Raw genomic sequence first — 19,803 nt, forward strand, 5'->3', positions numbered from 1 at the left:
CCCTACAAGGTTGGGCAGACCCCTGGAGGCCTCTCCTCTCCGGCACGGAGCTCTACACCTATGTGGGCTTTCTCCGAGTCCTCTTAACTGCCCTCAACTCGCTCCAGCCACGGGGCCGGTACACCTGCAGCTTGCACGGTCCCCAGCTGTGCATCTCAGCTAAGGCACCCCTTCCAGGGAAAACTCTTCCCCGACCCTCCCGGGCCACACCAACACACTGTGTTCCCTTCCTCTGGGACACACTTCTCAGTCTAGAACGACACGGCCATTGCTGTGATTATCTGACCAGTGACCGTCTCCCTCACCAGACAGTAAGCTCCCTGGTAGGAGGGACAATGCCCGCTTTTGCCCATCACCCCATCCTCAGTGCCTGGTACACAGTAGCCACTCAATAACTACTTGCTGAGTGAACGAACGAAAGTTCTTGGCAATGTTCTCCACACTTCTGTTGCAGGAATTACCACCGCAAATCAGGGTTCGCCAACGAGCCTGTTTCTCTCCCCCCTCCCACTCCATGAACTTCTAAAGCACAGCAACTGGCTCTTCAGCTCTGCGTTCCTAATGCCCAGGCGCCAAAAATTTTGCTTTGAACAATCACAAAAGATACAAAGTCCTTTATACATGGTTCTGAATAAAAGTGTCTGATAGCCTACAAATTAATTCCAGCTGAAGCAGAACGCTACCCTTGGAAGACCTGATCTTGCGTTTTATTAGAGTCAGAAGTGGTGGAATGCCGTCGTCTCCGGGGAGAGGGACCCGAGGTGGGCAAGGGGAGAGTGCTTCATCTTCTGCCACTGTAGCACGTTGATTGTAAAACAAGGGGGGAGGAGAAGGCAGGAAAATCCAAGTTAATTACCGGCGCCCCCACTATTCACTCAGGCTGATGACCACTGTCTCCAAATAAGGAAAGCTTCATCCTCTCAATAACCTTCTCTAGTGAAGAGGGGACCAAGAGACAAGAATCTGAGTTTGAGTCAGACCTCTTTTCACCGTATAAAAACTGGATGGCACGGCTGCTATAACTAAGGGGTTGAATTCTTCAAAAAGCCATTTCTTTAAAAAAAAAAAAAAAAGTCTTTGGACATTTTATTACTCAGAAATCTCTAGAGCATTTTCACAGTTCTCAGTATACTTTAACCTCTAGAGTATCTGCTCCGTTCCCTGGCTAAAACAGGTAAAACGAAGAAAACTTACTATGCTTGAATAGATGCCTTCAAAAATTTTAAAAACAAGGTTTGCTCCAAAAAGTTCAGCTCAGTGGCTGTGTGGTTCGAGCAGACTGTATTACGTACAGTGAACAAAAGAATCGCAGAAACGCCACGCGGGAAAGGGGGCGGAAGACGTATATCAAACTGAGCATTAAAGGACAGAGAGAAAGAGCATGACTTCAACTTTTCACGTTAAATACTTCTGGGTCGTTGGCATGTTTTAGAAAGAGCACATCTGTACCATGTGTTTCAAAATAAAATCAATAAGGACACACCCCACACAAAATTTAGCAACTGGTAATATACTAGCAACTCTTAGTGAGATCACAGTCCTGAATCATTTCCATTTTTATTTCACTCATTCATCCATTCTATCAACTTTCACTTAGGAGCTGCTCCGGCGGGGTCACTATGTGAAGCATTACACCTTGATCAGTCTCTTGCAGGAAAGCAGTTTGGCAAAGCAGAAAAAACAAAGGATTCAGAAGTCCAACGACCTGCTGGCAAGCCCCCAGTGATGCACGTAGCAGCCACGTGACTTCAGGTCCCACGCTGCGTGGGTCTCCCTTTTTCATCTGTGAGACGGTGATGACAAGACACCGCAGAATGGCTGTAAGGCTCAAACAAGCCATGCACTTTACAAACCATGACACTTACACACTGCACAACACTCAAGTGCTGATCACTGCAATTTTAATGTGTTGTAATTAATAAGTTCCTCCGCGTCCAATTATCAGATCTACCCAGAAGGTCCACTTCCGGCCTCAAATAAATATACACATATTGACAGCCATCTAAGTGGAATTACTACTTAAAATTTCAAGGGACATATTTGACAACACTGGGCAAGAATCGCAAAAAACTCTGGAATTAAATTTCACTGTCAAATTCTCTTCCATTTCCCTGAAAGCTTCAACAGGTCCTGTCAAAAGGAAAAAGATTATGACGTTCAGAAAGAACAGGGAGTGCACACATTTTAACGACGCAAGACGAAAGTCTCTCGACAGAGGCACTGCTTCACTCCGCTAGTTATAAAACGTCTACAGTGGAAGAAAGCCCCCCCAAAAACCACTAGAAATCCTCTCGACAATTATTAGAATACCAAATACATTCACAAGTTAATTGGTCCTAACTAAATTTAAATGAATGCAATGAAATTTAAAAGGCGCCCCTTGTAACCAGAGCAAAGGAAGGGCATCACCGTGTTTACATGCAGACTGCAACCGATCCGGCCAAATGGCAACTCAAAATGTTCTACGGAGTCATCTGCAATGTTCCTGAACAGTTCCTATGTCACAAGGGCCATGGCTTGCAAATATAACGTATACAGACGTCTAGCTTTACTTAATGCATTTTACAACATGAGTATTTATGACATGTACTCGCAGTAATGGTAAACGACTATTTGGGGCGCCTGGGTGGCGCAGTCGGTTAAGCGTCCGACTTCAGCCAGGTCACGATCTCGCGGTCCGTGAGTTCGAGCCCCGCGTCGGGCTCTGGGCTGATGGCTCAGAGCCTGGAGCCTGTTTCCGATTCTGTGTCTCCCTCTCTCTCTGCCCCTCCCCCGTTCATGCTCTGTCTCTCTCTGTCCCAAAAATAAATAAATGTTGAAAAAAAAAAAAATTTAAAAAAAAAGACTATTTTTGTGGACAGTGAGCAGAACTCAATTGAGACACTGGTCTGAAAAGCCACCCCCACCACTTCCGGCACAACCAGCAGGTCCCCTCTTAGAATGACAGCTCCAGGGGGTGCACTGCTCATGGCACTCTGCACTCCCCACCCTGCCAGCAATTTGCATACAGTACACAGAGATGAAAAAAATTTCTTCCTCATAAAATAAGGACAAGGAAAACAAAATCTGCCACTGTCATATATGATAAGTAAGGGTGAAAGAAAGAGGCAACTAGATGTAAAAATCAAATGCCCAAGGTGCAAGAGTGGGGAGCCCAGACTTTCCACCAGGAGGCGCCTCCACTTGTAGCGCACCAGTGGTGAGAAGGAGAGTTAGATGTCCCACCAGCCGACACCAAAAACATAAACTGAGAATTGATCTGAAGATTGGCAACCACTAAAGCCGCAGACAAAGCCCACAAGAGAGGGGCCTGAGGATCACAAGAGCAGACGGCATCGGCGCGTGGACACTTGGCGGCAGGCGCTGGGCGAAGGCTACGCGCATGCTGTCGTCTAACAAATCTCCAGGAGGCCAGAAAAGGAAACTGTAGGAAAATGTAATAGGCACTAATCCCCTTTGCATCACCTTACTCTCCCAGCCCTAAACCACTCCTCCACCTCTACACCTCACCTACTGGATTCCCGGGAGAGGGCAACAGGAGAACCGCACGTGTCAAGACAGAGGGCAGAATGGAGTTACTGGCCCAGAGCTTCTGGCTTCTCAGGTCTTCTGCTGGAACGGGGTCACGGCTGAGGAGCTTTCAAACAGACAGAAACAGCCAGCTCGCAAAAGGCATACATTTCGAAGACGCCACATCTAGGGTTATGACAGATTCTACAATGTCTAATCCTTGAAACAAATACTATGAGCATAACCCACGGGCCACCTTTATGTTGCCCACACTAGTCCTTAATCCAGCCTGCAGTGACAGAGACGGTCACAAAAAGACCTTTGGGGAGATCACTTCAACAAACGGGCAAACTGCAATCCAAGCACATGTAAGTCTTTGGAAACGAACATCGACACTGCTGAAGTGGCACGAAAGTGACAAACGACAGTAATCCAATGGCCCCAGGCCAATTAATTCCATTCAAACAGATTTCTCTGTTTTGTGCCCAGTGGTTCTCGCACGGGAAGCAGTAAATAGAAATGCAGCCGCCTAATTACAAATCCAAAAGCAAGCTCTTCCTACAATTTCTCGAATTCTTCCTACAATTTCTCATACTTCAGTGTGCGAGCAGCAAAGTAACAAGTGTCCTCGACAACCACCTTTAATGATCCTCTTGAAAAACCAGATCTATTAACAGCAAAAACTCACATGACAAATCAGTACAAACGCAAAAACGAACAAAAAATTAGCCTTGATGTGGCTGATAATTCAAACACAGATGACACAACTTTTCCCAAGTTCCTGAATATCATACACGGGTAGAGAAAACGTGCAACAGGTTTGGCATGAGACGATCGCTACACTTTGTAACCCTTTCCTCCTGTAAGTTTTCCCATGTCGAGCACTATTAGATCACGCCAGCTCCACATAAAAGTGCACTGGAATGCAGGTCCTAACTTTTGCTCTAGAGAGGAATTGAAAACGAGGCAGGTTGGCTTAGCGCTCACTGCAATTTCGGTAAACTGTGGTCCCACCAAGACGGACCCAAGTGCACGACGCACCTCGTCTGCACTGCCGCTCGGTACGTCACTGAGGCGACCGTCATTTCACCAACTTGAAACCCATCCAGTCGCAGAACAGGTTTGAGTTTCTGCTGTCGCTGTGCAAAGGAAAATCAGCATCTCCAAATATCCTGTATTTCAAATAATTGTGTTTGCTTCAGCTGCCTCACTACGAGGTTCCAGTAAAAATGTATCTTTTGAGAAATACTAACACAGCGGTCAGTTATAACAGATAGATATTCCACCACACGGGGACACTCCACCATATGCTGTAAAGTGGATCCAAGAGATTCCATAATGTAAAATGTGGGGCCCCATCACTGCCAGGTAATGCAAAGACCGGAGTGAGCCTGCTTCAGGGCACCAGGACAGGAAGCCACGTGATATCCAAATAAAGTGTAGAAGGCATTACCAGGGGGGATTTCACTACAACGACCACAAACCCACAAACGATTCCTGGTTTAAGGAAGGACTGGTCAGTTCACACTAATTACCCCAAATCATTTCATCAGAAAACAAATACTCACAAATTAAGAGATGTACTTACACTTCCATTGTCAAAGTTCATCCTTTCTACCTGTTAAAATGTTGAAAACTATTGGCATTAGAAATGTTTCCAAGTTTTCCACTGGTTCACTTCAATCCAGGGAACAGGGTTCAACAATCATATGGAAATAGAATATAATCTATATAAATTTTCAAAATTGTAAGCATAACAATCCAATTTTATTTTTTAAAGTTTATTTATTTTGAGAGAGACAGAATGAGCAGGAGAGGGGCAGAGAGGGGGGGACAGAGGATCCGAGAAGCGGGCTCTGTGCTGACATCAGAGAGGACAATGTGGGACTCGAGCCCACAAACTGCGAGATCATGACCTGAGCCGAAGTCCGACACTTAACCGACTGAGCCACCCAGGTGCCCCAACAAACCAATTTTAATATAAAACCCTTACTGTTGATTTGTGGTTGTCATTCCCAATTGTACACAAGTAACATGCATCTCATGATGCTTAACACATGGTAAGTGATCGGTAACTGTTGAATTAATGAGTGAATGACCAGTGTCTCTGCAGGGCTCTTAGGACAGAAGGTCTAATAAAACAAATTTATTAAGATGCTCAGCCTGGGGTGCCTGGGAGGCTCAGTGGATTAAACGTCCGACTCTTGATTTTGGCTCAGGTCATGATCTCACGGTTTCGTGGGACTGAGCTCCAAGGCGGGCTCTGTGCAGACAGCACCAGCCTGACTGGGATTCTCTCTCCCTCTCTTGTCTGGCCCTCCTCTGCTTGTGCACGTGCTCTCACTCCTGCTTTCGCTCTGTCTCTTCCAAAATAAATAAAATTAAAAAAAAAATGTTCAGCCTGATGCAAGCAGGATACAATTACCAAATCTTGTCACATTATTTCATTATTTGTTTTCATTACTATTCTTTGAAAAAGACTATGAGAAATCAAACTATTCTTTTGCTACCTTCTCCATGCTAGAACTTAAAAGCACTCAAATTATACTTAAAAATAAACGTATTAAGGGGCGCCTGGGTGGCGCAGTCGGTTAAGCGTCCGACTTCAGCCAGGTCACGATCTCGCGGTCCGGGAGTTCGAGCCCCGCGTCAGGCTCTGGGCTGATGGCTCGGAGCCTGGAGCCTGTTTCCGATTCTGTGTCTCCCTCTCTCTCTGCCCCTCCCCCGTTCATGCTCTGTCTCTCTCTGTCCCAAAAATAAATAAACGTTGAAAAAAAAAATTTTTTTTTAAAAATAAAAAAAAAAAATTAAAAAAAAAAATAAATAAACGTATTAAAAGAATAACCTCAAAGAGTTGCTAACATTTATGTTCAACTGACTTTCGCCACTGCGGTTTTCTAAAAATGGGTATAGGCAATATTGTTTGAAACGTGAATACTAGGACAATGAATGTAGATGAAATTACAATTAAGTTTATATATCGTCACGGCTAGTTATCATTTAAATCAGGTTTGCATTGTAACTGGTACTTATGATGATGGACTGAATTAGGGGTGCCTGTAGCGCACGCAACTCTTGATCTCAAGGTTGTGAGTTTGAGCCCCACAGTTAAGCATAGAAATTACTTAAAAAAATAAAATCTTGAAAAAAAATAATAATAGAATGAATTATGGCTAAACATGCCTTCACTTCAAAATCACTATGAATACGTTACACGTTCGTTCACAATGAATCGCGTACGTGTTCATACCAATTTTAACAATGAGCTATACACGTTTATATTTGAGAAAAAGGCAAATATCAAACCTCTTAAGAAAACAAAAATCTTTCAATTACACATTTGTAAAAAATTACTCAAATGCTAAGCCCCCTTTTTTTTGCAAAGAACCATAGGAAATACTCACAAAGTAGATGAACAAGTGAACAAGAAGTTAAAGGGAGAAACTTCTGCAAACTAAAGTATCAAAAATTTGACAACATTCCAGCCTCCTGTAAGATCTCATTTAAGGAAAAAAAAAAAAAAGTTTTCGCGTTTTAAATTTCAGGATAGGCATTAATCTCAACAGCTATTAAAATCGACTTCATTTCCAAAGGGCGAGAAACACCCAACAGTTCGCAGAGGCGATCTACCGGCCACCAGTTCTCCCAGTAGCTACTTTGTTTCACTTTCCCATATTTCAATACCAAAGCACACTGGGACGGTATAAAGTGCAGAAATTTCTAGGGATTAGATGTCAAAAAACCAGCGGTCGAAAGCAAGCCTGAAAGATAATACCATAGGAGCAACTGTAACACCCAGAGTCATTGAAAATGGGGGGGGGGGGCAACTCTACACGTACACCTCCCCAGAAGAGAAAAAGGTGCGTCTCACTCTTTCCCTCCACTATGGGATCATTGTAAATGGTCCCTAAACTTCGGCTGGTGCTGTGACACGGCGCGTTAGCGTCAGCCAGGCTGAGATGGGTTCATGCAAAAGATGTCACTCAGATGCAACTCAAAGTACGGTCCTGGGGACTTGATTTCCACTTTCCTTTGCAACAGTAACCGAAGGCTGTTCCCCAGTGACTCGCGTCCCCAAACCAGAGAACCAGCAAGCCCCCCGCGGTCAATCAAGCTGAGGAAGCGACCTTTGGGGGCACGGGGGCAGCGGGGCACCCCCACGCCTTGGGGTCCCGCTCCGCGCCCAGAGGTGACCCGAGTGCCTGGAGAGCCCCGCCGCGGCGGGGCCTCTCGAAGCCCCCCGGCTGCCTCTCCCGGGGCGCCCAGGGCGCCCCCCCCCACCTCCGCACCCCCGGCTCCCCCGCAGTCCGCCCGGAGGTTAACCCCTTCGCGACCCCCGCAGGCGGCCCGGCGCCCCTCCCCGCTGCTCCCCGAAGGCGGGCCCCTGCTGGCTCCGCGCGGGGCGGCGGCGGGCGGCCGGGGCGCGGCGGCGGCGGGAGGCCGGGGCCTAGTCCGGGGCAGCGTGTCCCGGCGCCCTCCCCCACTCCCACACGCTCGCTCCGGGCAGGGCGCGCCCGCCCGCCCCGGGGCCGCCCGCCGCGGCTCGGGGCCGCTCCCGCCCAGGGCGCGGGCCGGCAGCTACCTGCGGGTTGCGGAGGGCCATGGCGGCCCGTTTCAATGAGCCTCGGCGCTCGTCCGACTCCTCACGCTGCTTCCCCCGCCGCCGCCATCTTCTCGCCCGCACATACACACTCGCATCGGCCGCCGCGCCTGCGCACTGGCCGCGCGCCGCGGGGCGCGGGGCGGCCGGGCGCGCCGGGCGCCTGGTGCGCATGCGCGGCCGACAGGTGGGCGTGCGCGGCGGGAGTGGGCCTGGTGGACTCCGAGCCCGCGCCCCTTCGCGGTGCGGGCCGCGGGGCCGCGCGCTGGGGGCCCCGGCCGCGGTCCCGGAAGGAGAAAGGGCGGGGGACGGGGGTAATGATGCCAAAGCGCCCGGCCGGCCCGGGCCTCTCACCTGCTGGCGGGCCTCCGGGGTGCTGGGCGTGACTCGGGACGTCCGGAGCCCGGAGCCGCGACCTGAGGCCGGCCCCGGGCGCCGAACCCCAAGGTCTCCCTGGGCCGGGGTCTCCCAAATGAGCGCCGAGGGCCCGGGAGGAGCCTCCCCTGCTCGTGGTGATAACAGTTCCGTGCATTCATTCATTTATTCACTGTTCATCCCACAAACGTTGCCTGAGCGCCCACTCTGGGCCACGCCTATTGCCAGGCAGTGGCGAAGACTCAAACGCACACGTAAAGCGCTTAGCATCGGGGCCTGGCACCCGGTGAGCGCTCAGTCCGTGTTGCCCGTTACACACGTGCAGGCACGTAGGCAGACAAATCGACTTTGGGGGCACGGATTCCAGACACAGTGAGCCCCCTACCAGGCCACGCACTTAACCATCTGGTTGGGCCTCCCTTTCTAGGTGAGTGATTTCAGACCTGTTACTTCCCTTTCTAAACCTTTCTGTTTTCCTCACCTGTAAAGGAGACTCATACAATTTCTGAACTCACAGGATTTCTGGGAAGGCCCTATTAGATGAGTGTGAACAACTTGGCCAACTCTCAAAAGCAAAAAAAAAAAAAAAAAAAGTAGCTTCTGTGATTCTTATTCACAACCCTTATCCCTGGTCTCGCTTGTTCCACGAACGTGCAAGGAGAGAACTTGCTATTGCCGGACCCCGTGCCAAGCAGCAGAGGTCAACAGTATGATCCATGGTTCCGTTTCAAGACCGAGGGCCTCGCCTTCTCAAAAATGGGATGCGATGAAAAATAAATCAGGGAGAGGGAGGACACTGTTCTAAAATGAAAGAGCTAAAAATATAACCAAATACAGTGGGTGAATCTTGATGGGATCCTGATGTGTTTTTTAAGCCGGTGAATATCTTTTGACAGAGAAATTGGAGTATGGCCCGGAGATACAGAGGCGTTCAGTGAATTATTGGTAATTGTCGTGGCATACTGATGATATTATGCTCACGTGAGAGAATGTTCTTATTGTTAGAATATGCCTCTGAAGAATTTAGGGGTCAATGTCACAATGCCTGTGAGTTATTTTTTAATGGTTCAACAAAAAACAGCGTATAAAGACGCACAACTGTACGTGGAAGGCAAATGAGGCGTATGTTCACAATCGGATCAAAGGGGTACCATCAACTTTTCTGTGCGTTTGAAAAATTATATAACAGAAAGCTGGGGAAGCGATATAATATTGTATCCATGCTATCCAGAAAAATAATACATGCGCATGGATAAAGACAAAGGTGCGTGAAAACCCACTGGTGTCTTGGGGTGGTTGATGTCTGATTTTTATCGTAACGGTGCTTGAACAAAAAATAAAAATTATAATAAATAAGACCTAATTCTAATCTTCAAATCACTCATAGAGATAATAACACACGGTTTCTCGATACAAAGGAGTAAATAGTAAAGAGAAAATATCAACAATCATCATGGGCCCTATAGTGCTGAGCAGGCCCTGGTCTTTGCAATGCGTTTAGGGACATTGGAGGAACCCAGAGTCAAGATAAGCCTGAATTAAAATCCTGACTCCCCCAACTCACTGGTTGTGTGAACTTCAGCAGTTTACTTCACCTTTCCGTGAATCTTTTGTAAAAAGGGGTACCGTAGGCAAAATAACGCCAGCCCCCCTCCCATCCGCAAAGTACCCACGTCCTAATTCCTGGAATCTGTGACTACATGACCTCATGTGACAAAAAGGATGGGATTAAGTTGAGGACCTGGAGAATTAAGGACCTTGAGAGGAAGAGAGCTTTCTAGATTATCTGGGTGGGCCCCTTGTAAGCACAAGGGTCCTTACAAGGAAAAAAGGGAGGCGGCACCAGAGGGAGAGTGGGGAGGGAGAGGGAGATTGCTTTGAAGATGTTACGCTGCTGGCTTTGAAGATGGAGGAAAGGGCCATGAGCCCGGGAATGCACGCAGTCTCTAGAAGCTAGAAAACGGAAAGAAACAGATTTTCTCCTACTTCTCCCAGAAGGAACAGAGCCTTGACCACACCTCGATTTTCGTAAATCTTCTGACCTGCAGAATTGTAAAATAGTCACATGTAAACCAGTAGATTTGTGGTCCTTTTTTACGGCAACAACAGGACGTTAGTTAACACAGGGGATAAAACCACCACTTTGCAAGTATGTTGCCACGAGGACATGAAATAATGGTCCAGCACATGGAATATCGTGCCTGGCACTTGTTAACGATCGTTAACATTTGGAAGATGTGCATAACTCAGTGAATCGATATTTTCCATATGACCCATGTGGGATGTTATAAAATCATGCACGAGTAAAAAAGATCCATGTAGAGCACAAGATAGACTGATGGATTTCAATCTGAGTACAATAAAGTTCATTGATATGATTTCACATGCCAATTTGAATTTTCCCTTAAGAAATCTGTCAGCTTTGGGCAGAGCAACGAAGAAAGATAGCCACAATTATCTGTAAACCTCACTTGTTAAAAAAATGAATGGGGGCGCCTGGGTGGCTCAGTCGGTTCAGCATCCACCCTCAACTCAGGTCACAATCTCGCGGTCTGTGAGTTCGAGCCCCGAGTCGGGCTCTGTGCTGACGGCTCGGAGCCCGGAGCCCGCTTCGGATTCTGCGTCTCCCTCTCTCTCTCTCTCTCTCTGCCCCTCCCCCGCTCATGCTCTCTCTCTGTCTCAGAAATAAATAAACACTTAAAAAAATTTTTTTTAATGAATGAAGTTAAAAAATGAAAACATCACTCCTTTTGAGGAATATACTTTTTAGGACAATACCCCTCCCTCCCTTCCCCCACCACATTCCCTGTGTGAGGCTGGATTTTCTCCATACGCTTCAGTCAAAGCAACATATCGCAACAGACTGAATTCGGCAGCAGATACGAGAACCCAGCTATTTTCTTATTAAGCCAGACGTTAAAGAGCTTTACAGAAATCCACCATACTGCCACTCTCCTCGCCCAAATTATTTGCCTTGGAAAAGAGTTATTTTCCACTTTAAAAAAAATACGTTATTTTTATGTTGATATACAATGAGTTTATGATTATTACATTATTATACTTATTTTTAAATGTCTCAGTTTTCATTCCCCCCCCCCCTTTTTTTTTCTGAGAGACAGAGAGAGAGAGAGGATCCCAAGCAGGCTGACACGGAGCGAGAGCCCCCAAACCATGCGATCATGACCTGAGCTGAAGTCAAGAATTGGACGCTGAACTGACTGAGCCCCCCAGGGACACCTCAGTTTTCATCCCTAAATAAATAACAACAGACATAACTTATAAAAACAAAGGCTTTCTGGAGTCCCGAAGTAAAGCAGTGTGAGAATGACAGCCCCAAGGTACCAGGCTGCCCGGAACTTTCTTTCCCCTCACCCACTCAGCTCTCTGAGAAGAGGTCACGGCCACTCTGGCCCTCACGGCCACCTTCCTTCCGTCCTTCCCTCCTGTTAGCCTGCTTTGTTTTTCTCTACGGAACTTCCCACTCGCTGACAGTCTGGAAGGGCTGCTATAACAAAGCACAAACCAGAGACTTAAGACCCCGGGAATGTGTCCTCTTACGGTTCTGGGGGCCGGGAGTCTGGGATGAAGGTGTGGACAGGCTGGGCTCCTTCTGGACGCTCCGGGGACCGTCTGCTCTAGGCCTCTGTCCAGCTTCTGGCGTTGGCAAGCCTCGGCTTGTGGCCGCGTGGCTCCCCTCTCTGCCTCCGTCGTCACGTGGCCCTTCTGCTGTGGGGCTCCTCTGGGCCCCTTAATAAAACCAACACAGAGGACTTTTCATCCAGAGCCGATTGGAACCCGAGGTTGCCCACTTGAGCCCCCAGCTGCGGCTCACGGCGCAGGACGCGTTACGTGAAACCTGCTTAATGCTACCCATCAAGGCCGCACTCCGGCCCGGCCGGCTGCCCTGGGAGCACTCGGGGACCCAGACTGCCACCTCCCAGCCCGTGCCCTTAGCAGTGGTGCCCATATCTCCTCTCGTTGTCCTGCCGTCGCTCTCGTTTTGGGTTGGCAGTCGTGATCGAGTTGACGTATCTGTGCAAAGCAGCAGCACACCCACCCACTGTCCCTCTGTCCCCCACACCTGGCACCACCCCAGGCGGGGACGTCCCCGTCGCCAGGGGAGACACCGGTAAGGAAAGCGGAGACAATCCCCATTCTGAGCCTGCTGAGAAGGCACCGAACGCTCACTCACAGAAGGCTCACTGCCATTCTGATTTTCCACTGATTTTCCGGAACGTCCAGCGTATCCTGCCGGCCTCAGAGGACCGGGCCCGGGATCGGCCCAGAGACGGACGTGCCGGCGACTTCGGTCTCGTGAAACGAGCCATTAACCACGGCACCTTCGCATTAGCGAGGAGTTCAGGCGGCAACGTTGCCATTTAATGCCCTTCATTTGTCTCCGTCCCGTCGCCCCTGCGAGCCCTTCCTTCCCCACTCGGCCAAGCACAGCTTCGTTTTTCATGGGCTTTCGTCCAACTTAGGTTTTTCTCTTCCGCCAGACAGGCAGCTCGGAGGGGAAAAGAAATAATCTTCAATCTCCTGCAGCCTACAAAAATAAGTATCTTTTCTACTCTAAAGGCAAGATTAATTATTATGACAAAACCAAGAGATTTTGAAAAAAAAAAAAAAAAAATCCGTGACCCCAGCACTCCAGCACAAATACTATGACTTCTCAATTTTTTTTTTTTTCTCCCGAAGGCTGTTAACATGGATGGGACTGGGGGCACCTGGTTGGCTGAGTCGGTTAAGCATCTGACTCTTGGTTTTGACTCAGGCCACGATCTCACAGTTCGTGGGTTCGAGCCCCACACTGGGCTCTACTCTGACAGTGCAGAGCCTGCTTGGGATTCTGTCTCTCTCCCTCTCTGTCTGCCCCTCCCCTGCTCACGATCTGTCTCTCTCTCTCTCAAAAATAAATAAGTGAACATGAAAAAAAAAATTAATGAAAATAAAAATAAATTATGGGGGGCCTGGGCGGCTCAGTTGGTTAAGTATCCGACTTCGGCTCAGGTCATGATCTCACGGTTCATGGGTTCGAGCCCCACGTCGGGCTCTGGGCTGACAGCTCAGAGCCTGGAGCCTGCTTCGGATTCTGTCTCCCTCTTTCTCTCTGCCCCTCCCCCGCTCACACTCTGTCTCTCTCTCAAAAATAAGTAAACATTAAAAGAAATTTTAATGAAATAAATAAATAATAAAAATAAAAATCAATTAAAAAAAAAAACATGGACGGGACAGGAATCTCCAGAGTGGACTTTGGGGTCCGATGGATCTGAGCTCAGCTCCTAGCTCTCCGTCCGCTCAGCCGCTGGGGATCCGTGGGCAAGCCCCCTGCTGGAAGTCTCCGTTTCTCTTCTCACAGGGTCGGCAGGGTTAAACAAAAACCCTATCTGTCTGCTAGAGTGGGGTGAGCTGAGGATCGCAGAGAGGCGTCAGCCAAGGCGTCCCAAGCAGCCCATACCCACCGACCCCGCGAGAGTTGCGGTGGGGCCTAAGCAGGTGGAGAGCAGCTCGGTCCAGGAAACGCTGGAGGAATCCACGTAGTACCTGGAAAGCCGGGCTGGACCGGCCGTGAGGCTTGGCAGAGAGGATGCTGGAGAGACAGCCAGGGGACTGGAGGCAGGTCGTATAATGACGTCTACCGTGTACTGAGGGCTGTGTGCTGGGCACTTGGATTACATTGTGTATTTGCATCAGCCCACTATTTATTCATTTGGCAAAAGTTCATGGGGCTGCTACCATTCACAAGTATTAATTTAGAAGCTGGAGACCGACGGGAGGGAAAGTGACGCGAAATGTATCCATTTACTGACTGCACGTACAGATACACGCAGGTTCTTAGCTCATGCTGTCGGTGTAGTTTGTTTCCAGAATGTCACCGACGCTGAGGACACTGCCACGAAAGGAGTGTTTCTTAACGCGTCTCCATCTGACTTTACTTTTGATTATTAATTGAATAAGCAACAACTGGGTGGCCGGCGAGCACAGTTCAGCTGGGGGATCACCCAGGGGTTTCCTGACAGCTGTGACTTCCCATAGAGGAGGCCACGTGGCACTGAGGACACAGAGCAGGAGACTGATCATCTTTTGTCCCGTCGCATGCTGCTCAGCCAAAGCCGCGAGGTTCCCCCATTCTGCCCCCACAATTCTGAGGCTGCCCTGGGGAGGTGAGGTCCACACACGCCTTGCTTTCTATGAGAGCCTCAACTCTAGCATGATCCCTGACCCGTGGTGAGTGTCCCACTAATACCTAATGAATTAATGATCAGTTGGAGCCCCAAGAATATTAGAACCATAAGCTAGAGTCTCCAGACAGGGAGGCAACAGCTTTGAGCCTTGCGAGGCTCACGCTTTCTCCTGAGCAGAGATTCTCTTTCTTCCGAGCCACGACCGATTAGATCTCCCAGACGTGACGAGGTGACCCAGCTAGTTAGCAACGGAAAAATTAGCCCCTCGCACCTTGGCTGGGTGATAGCAATACCCTATAATGCAATATCCCACCACTCCAACCTGCCGCTTCCGTCTAACCCCGAGGCAGTGGCCAGAGAGCCTGGCAAAACTCACACTTGATCCTGTCCCTCCTCTGCCCGGGACTTGCCACGGGCCCCCACCGCTCTGAGTAGAAGTCCACACAGTGACCTACGAGGCCCTCCACGATCTGGTCCTGACCCCCAAATCCTGTCCTCCTTCCCCGACACCCTCTCTTCTCTAGCACACCAGCCTCCCTGCTGTTCCTCCTGCCCCAGGACATTAGCACTTGCTCGGCCATCCGCCTGGAATGTCCTCTCCACCTGTCTGTTCTCTCTCACGAGGACCTCCCTGGTTGCCCTTGATAAAGTGGACCCTACCCCCAACACCGTCTATCCTCTTTTTTGTTTCTTTTGTCTCCTTAGAACATATCCCTGACATGCCATATACTTATTTTCCTTAACACATGTCTTTCTCCCCAAAACGGAAGCTCCATGAGAGCAGAGACGGTTAGGGTATGTTCATTCTAATATCCTTACAGCCTAGAACAGCGCCCGTCCCATAAGTGTTCAGACACCAAGTTTATGATCAATGTGCTGATTTAATGAGGCGCTTGGCTAATGAATGCAAATGGGGGTCTCCTGAGGGCCAGGACAAGTCACTTTCTTTGGGGACTTCTCTGGAGACATAGGGAGGATGTCCCCAAATCTCTAAGAATCTCTTACCTCCGACGACTGTTACCTCCAAACATCAAGATTTTGACTACGCATCCGATGGTTCCAAAACATGGTTTTGTTGGGTTTTTTTTTTTCCCCATTTGAAATGTGCTCTAAAGCAGGCTGGCCTTTACTGCCACCACACTCCAAGTCACCCTGGGGATTTCTTCCTGCGTTAACTCCCCCCAGAGCCATCTGTGTGGAAGATTACAGACGGCTGCCAGCTCTTTGACACTGTGCCCTGAGACACGGAGCCGGCGTCCCTGCCCTTAAGTTGCTGGCCCCGTGACTTGCTTGACCAACAGAGCGTGGCACCAGCCCCGCTTTGTAAATTCCAAGGCTGAGCCTTTCTCTCCAGTACTTGGAGTGTTTCCTCATGGAAACCGTGAGCCCACAATATCATGACAGATGATTGTCTTAAGCCACTATATTTCAGGCGATCTGTTACGCAGTCATAAATAATCAAATGCCCCCGGTCTGTTGGGGCTGCGATGACAGAATACCGTCAACTGGACGGCTTGTAAACAGTGGAAATGCATTTCCCGAAGTTCTGGAGTCTGAGACGTCCGAGATGAAGACACTCGCGGATCCAGGGCCGCCTGGGGAGCTCAGTCGGTTAAGGGTCCGACTCTTCATTTCAGCTCAGGTCATGATCTCACGGTGCGTGGGTTCGAGCCCCATGTCGGGCTCTGTGCTGACAGCTTGGAGCCTGGAACCTGCTTCGGAGTCTGTGTCTGCCTCTCCCTCTGCCCCCCCTTCTCGTTTTCTCTCTCTCTCTCTCTCTCTCTCTCACACACACACAAAATAAATAAATAAACATTAAACAAATAAATAGTAAAAAAATTGGAAAAAAAAACTTCCGAGGGAAAAAATAATAATAAATAAATAAAACCTCCTGAGGTGTTTTTGCCTCTTGTTTTTACTTATATTTTTATTTTTTAAGTATTACAATTTTTTTTTTAATTTTTAAACTTTAAAATTTTTAGGTTTTTTTTTTTTTTTTTTTTTTTTTAAATCAGAAGCAGGCCCCAGTCCCTGAGCTGTCAGCACGGAGCCCGACATGGGGCTTGAACTCACGAACCGTGAGATCATGACCTGAGCCGAAATCCACAATCAGTCAGGCGCCCTGACCCTACCTGACTGAGCCACCCAGGCGCCCCTACCTGTGTGTTTAAAACAACGATGCCAGGGGCACCTGGGTGGCGCAGTCGGTTAAGCGTCCGACTTCAGCCGCGTCACGATCTCGTGGTCCGTGAGTTCGAGCCCCGCGTCGGGGCTCTGGGCTGATGGCTCAGAGCCTGGAGCCTGTTTCCGATTCTGTGTCTCCCTCTCTCTCTGCCCTCCCCCGTTCATGCTCTGTCTCTCTCTGTCCCCCAAAAAATAAATAAACGTTGAAAAAAAAATTTTTTAAAACAATGATGCCAGATCCCATCCTAGACCGAGTCGATCAAAGTCCCCAGGCATGGGCTTGGGCACAGGTGTTTCATGAAACTCCCCCCGTCCCACGCTGTTCTAGCAGGCACAGCCTGGGATGAAACCCGCTGCGTGGGCTCTCCGGCCTTGGCCATGGCCTCACTGGCTGGCCAGCCGCTAGAGGCCACACGATCTCTCACAGCTCCATAGCTTAGCAGTGCCCTTCCCTCTGTCTAAAACACCCTTCCCTGTCCCTCCAGGCTAGCAAAGTCCTATTGACTCACTGTGGGCATGCCAGTACCAGCATTATTGGAAACCCCACAAGCTTGGGATTCAGGTAGATGTGGGTCTGACGCCACAACAAGCGATTTACTCGTTTTGGAAGCGAGGGAGACAGAGACAGAGGAAGAGAGAGGCCTGATCACTAGAGACAACTCACGTTTCCACGTGAACTGAGACCCCCCCCCATCTTTAAACGTTCGCTACTTTGTGAGGTCTGTTTCGTTTTCGTTTTTTGAGAGAGAGGGAGAGAATCCTAAGCACGCACCGTACCCGGCGCAGGGCCCAACACGGGGCTCGATCCAACTACCCCGGGATCGAGACCTGAGCCGAAATCAAGAGTCAGGCGCTCAACTGAGTGAGCCACCCGGGCGCCCCTAGACTTGGGCTACTTTGGACTGGGACTGTGTCACTTGCCACAAAGGAGCGCCATGAATACACTGTTGCTATTGTTGTGCACCTATCATTTCAGGAGGTTAAAGCCACGACCTCATGTGAATACACCGCGAGCCATGTCAGAGGTTTACTCAGCTCACAAGTGAGGGAAGCGGCAGGATGGGAATTGGGTTCCGGGAAGGACAAGAGAGACTGACGTCGATGAGGTTCATGAAAGAAAGAAAAAGCCATCGGTAACTTACTGATACTCGACAAGCCCTAAGAGTAAACAGTAAGTCAAACACGACGACCTTTCCCTAGAGCAGCAAACCACCGTGGCCCACATGGGTGACCAGATTTTCATTCTAGAAAGATACCTCAGGCATCGACAGGTAAACCATCAGGGGTAGGGGTGGGAAGGCGGTGAGGTTAGAGAAACACAAAAAGATGGGAGGACTTGTAGCTAGTTTAGAGCCTGTAACTGAATCCCAAGCTGGAGCCACTTTGTGAACTCCTGGATGCAGCCATACCTGAAGCTGGAAAGAATTCACAGACTTCCCAATGAAGCCATCCCGAAAAGGATACTGGAGAGAAGGTAGGTAACGGGACAGAATTGGAAGATATTGAGCTGATGGAATCCAGCAACTGATGCGCCAGGTGACAGGCAGCCAATGTTCTCCTGTAGCCAATGTCGCCATATTTTTGATTTGTTGGACTGGTTATATGGGGCAGCCCAGGAGGAGGTGTTTATCTGCACGTAGAACCTCTCTGATTGCTTCCAATATGCTGGGAGAGAGAAACATCGGCCAAGGGAACGACAGTGCTCTTCAAACACAGTATACACGTCTCGTCTTTGTCTTCACTTCCATCAACACGCTTCGCGAACACCACAGCCGAAGTTAAGAACACACTTCTACTGGCAACGGCACGGCGGCTGAGCTCTCCTCGCTTCTGAGTTAAATGCTCCCAGGCTTAAACCACGCTAGCCCTGCCCCCCAACAAGAATTTTACTCACGGCGGTGAGGAATATGTCTGAGACATCGAATGCAAAGTGCTTTGCACGGTGCCTGGTATGTGCTAAGGGCCTCCTCGGAGGTGGGGGTTTTGATCATCCTTCTGGGGATGCCAAACAGACATTTTTTGACTAACTGGCTTGTGACATGGATTACTTCCTTCCAATTTGAGACGCTTTTTTTTTTTTTTAATGGACGTTGAAAGAAAATAAGGCATAATTTCCATTTCATAGGTAATTTCTATGCGGTGCTTGCTCTAGGATTAAATAAAGGGATTTGCATGTAAGATAATATTGCTCCTGTTAGCACTACTGATATATCAGCTATATGATAATACTGACTTTAACTTCATGGGTAGATTCTGGGGATGGTAGTCTTCCAGGCGGGGGAGAGGGACGCCCCACCACCCTCCATCGCTGGCCCCACGAGTGCTGTGACCTCAGAAAAATGGGAAGGAGAATCAGAGGTAGGAGACTGAGGCTCCAATCCTACTTTTAAAAATCCAGTTTCTCGGGGCGCCTGGGTGGCTCAGTCGGTTGGGCGTCCGACTTCGGCTCAGGTCACGATCTCGCGGTCCGCGAGTTCGAGCCCCGCGTCGGGCTCCGTGCTGACAGCTCAGAGCCCGGAGCCTGTTTCGGATTCTGTGTCTCCCTCTCTCTGACCCTCCCCCGTTCATGCTGTCTCTCCCTGTCTCAAAAATAAATAAACGTTAAAAAAAAAAAATTAAAAAAAAAAAACATCCAATACCATGCCTCTCTCGATTGGAAGGAATTGGTTCGTGTGATTACGGAGGCTGGCCAGTCCAGAATCCGCAGGACAGGCTGGTGGGCTGGAGACCTGGGGGAGGGGGCTGATGTTGCATTTCAAGCCTGAGGACAGTCTACTGGAGAATTCCCTCTTGCTCTAGGAAGGTTAGTCTTTGTTCTCTTAAGGCCTTCACCTGATTGGATGAAGCCCACCCACACAGTGGAGGGCGATCTGCTTTCCTCACTGTCCACCAATTTAAATGTTAATCACACCCGGGGCGCCTGGGTGGCTCTGACTTTGGCTCGGGTCG

General features: G+C 49.2%; 1 protein-coding gene across 3 annotated transcripts in view; it reads right to left on the reverse strand.

Annotated features, from left to right (window-relative positions):
* The window catches only part of LOC115503575 (kelch-like protein 36), a 104,583-nt gene that overhangs the window by 62,466 nt on the left and 22,314 nt on the right, over positions 1–19,803 (reverse strand). Inside the window, exon 1 of one of the 3 annotated variants that reach the window (XM_030299896.2) lies at positions 8,093–8,223. The exons of the other annotated variants lie outside the window; for them this stretch is intronic. Coding sequence (XP_030155756.1) covers positions 8,093–8,113 — 21 coding nt within the window. The 5' untranslated portion in view covers positions 8,114–8,223. Of the gene's footprint in view, positions 1–8,092; positions 8,224–19,803 lie in introns of those variants that run through there. 3 annotated transcript variants of the gene reach the window in all.

This window comes from Lynx canadensis, chromosome E2, assembly GCF_007474595.2.
Source record: "Lynx canadensis isolate LIC74 chromosome E2, mLynCan4.pri.v2, whole genome shotgun sequence".
NCBI classification, from domain to species: Eukaryota; Metazoa; Chordata; class Mammalia; order Carnivora; family Felidae; genus Lynx; species Lynx canadensis.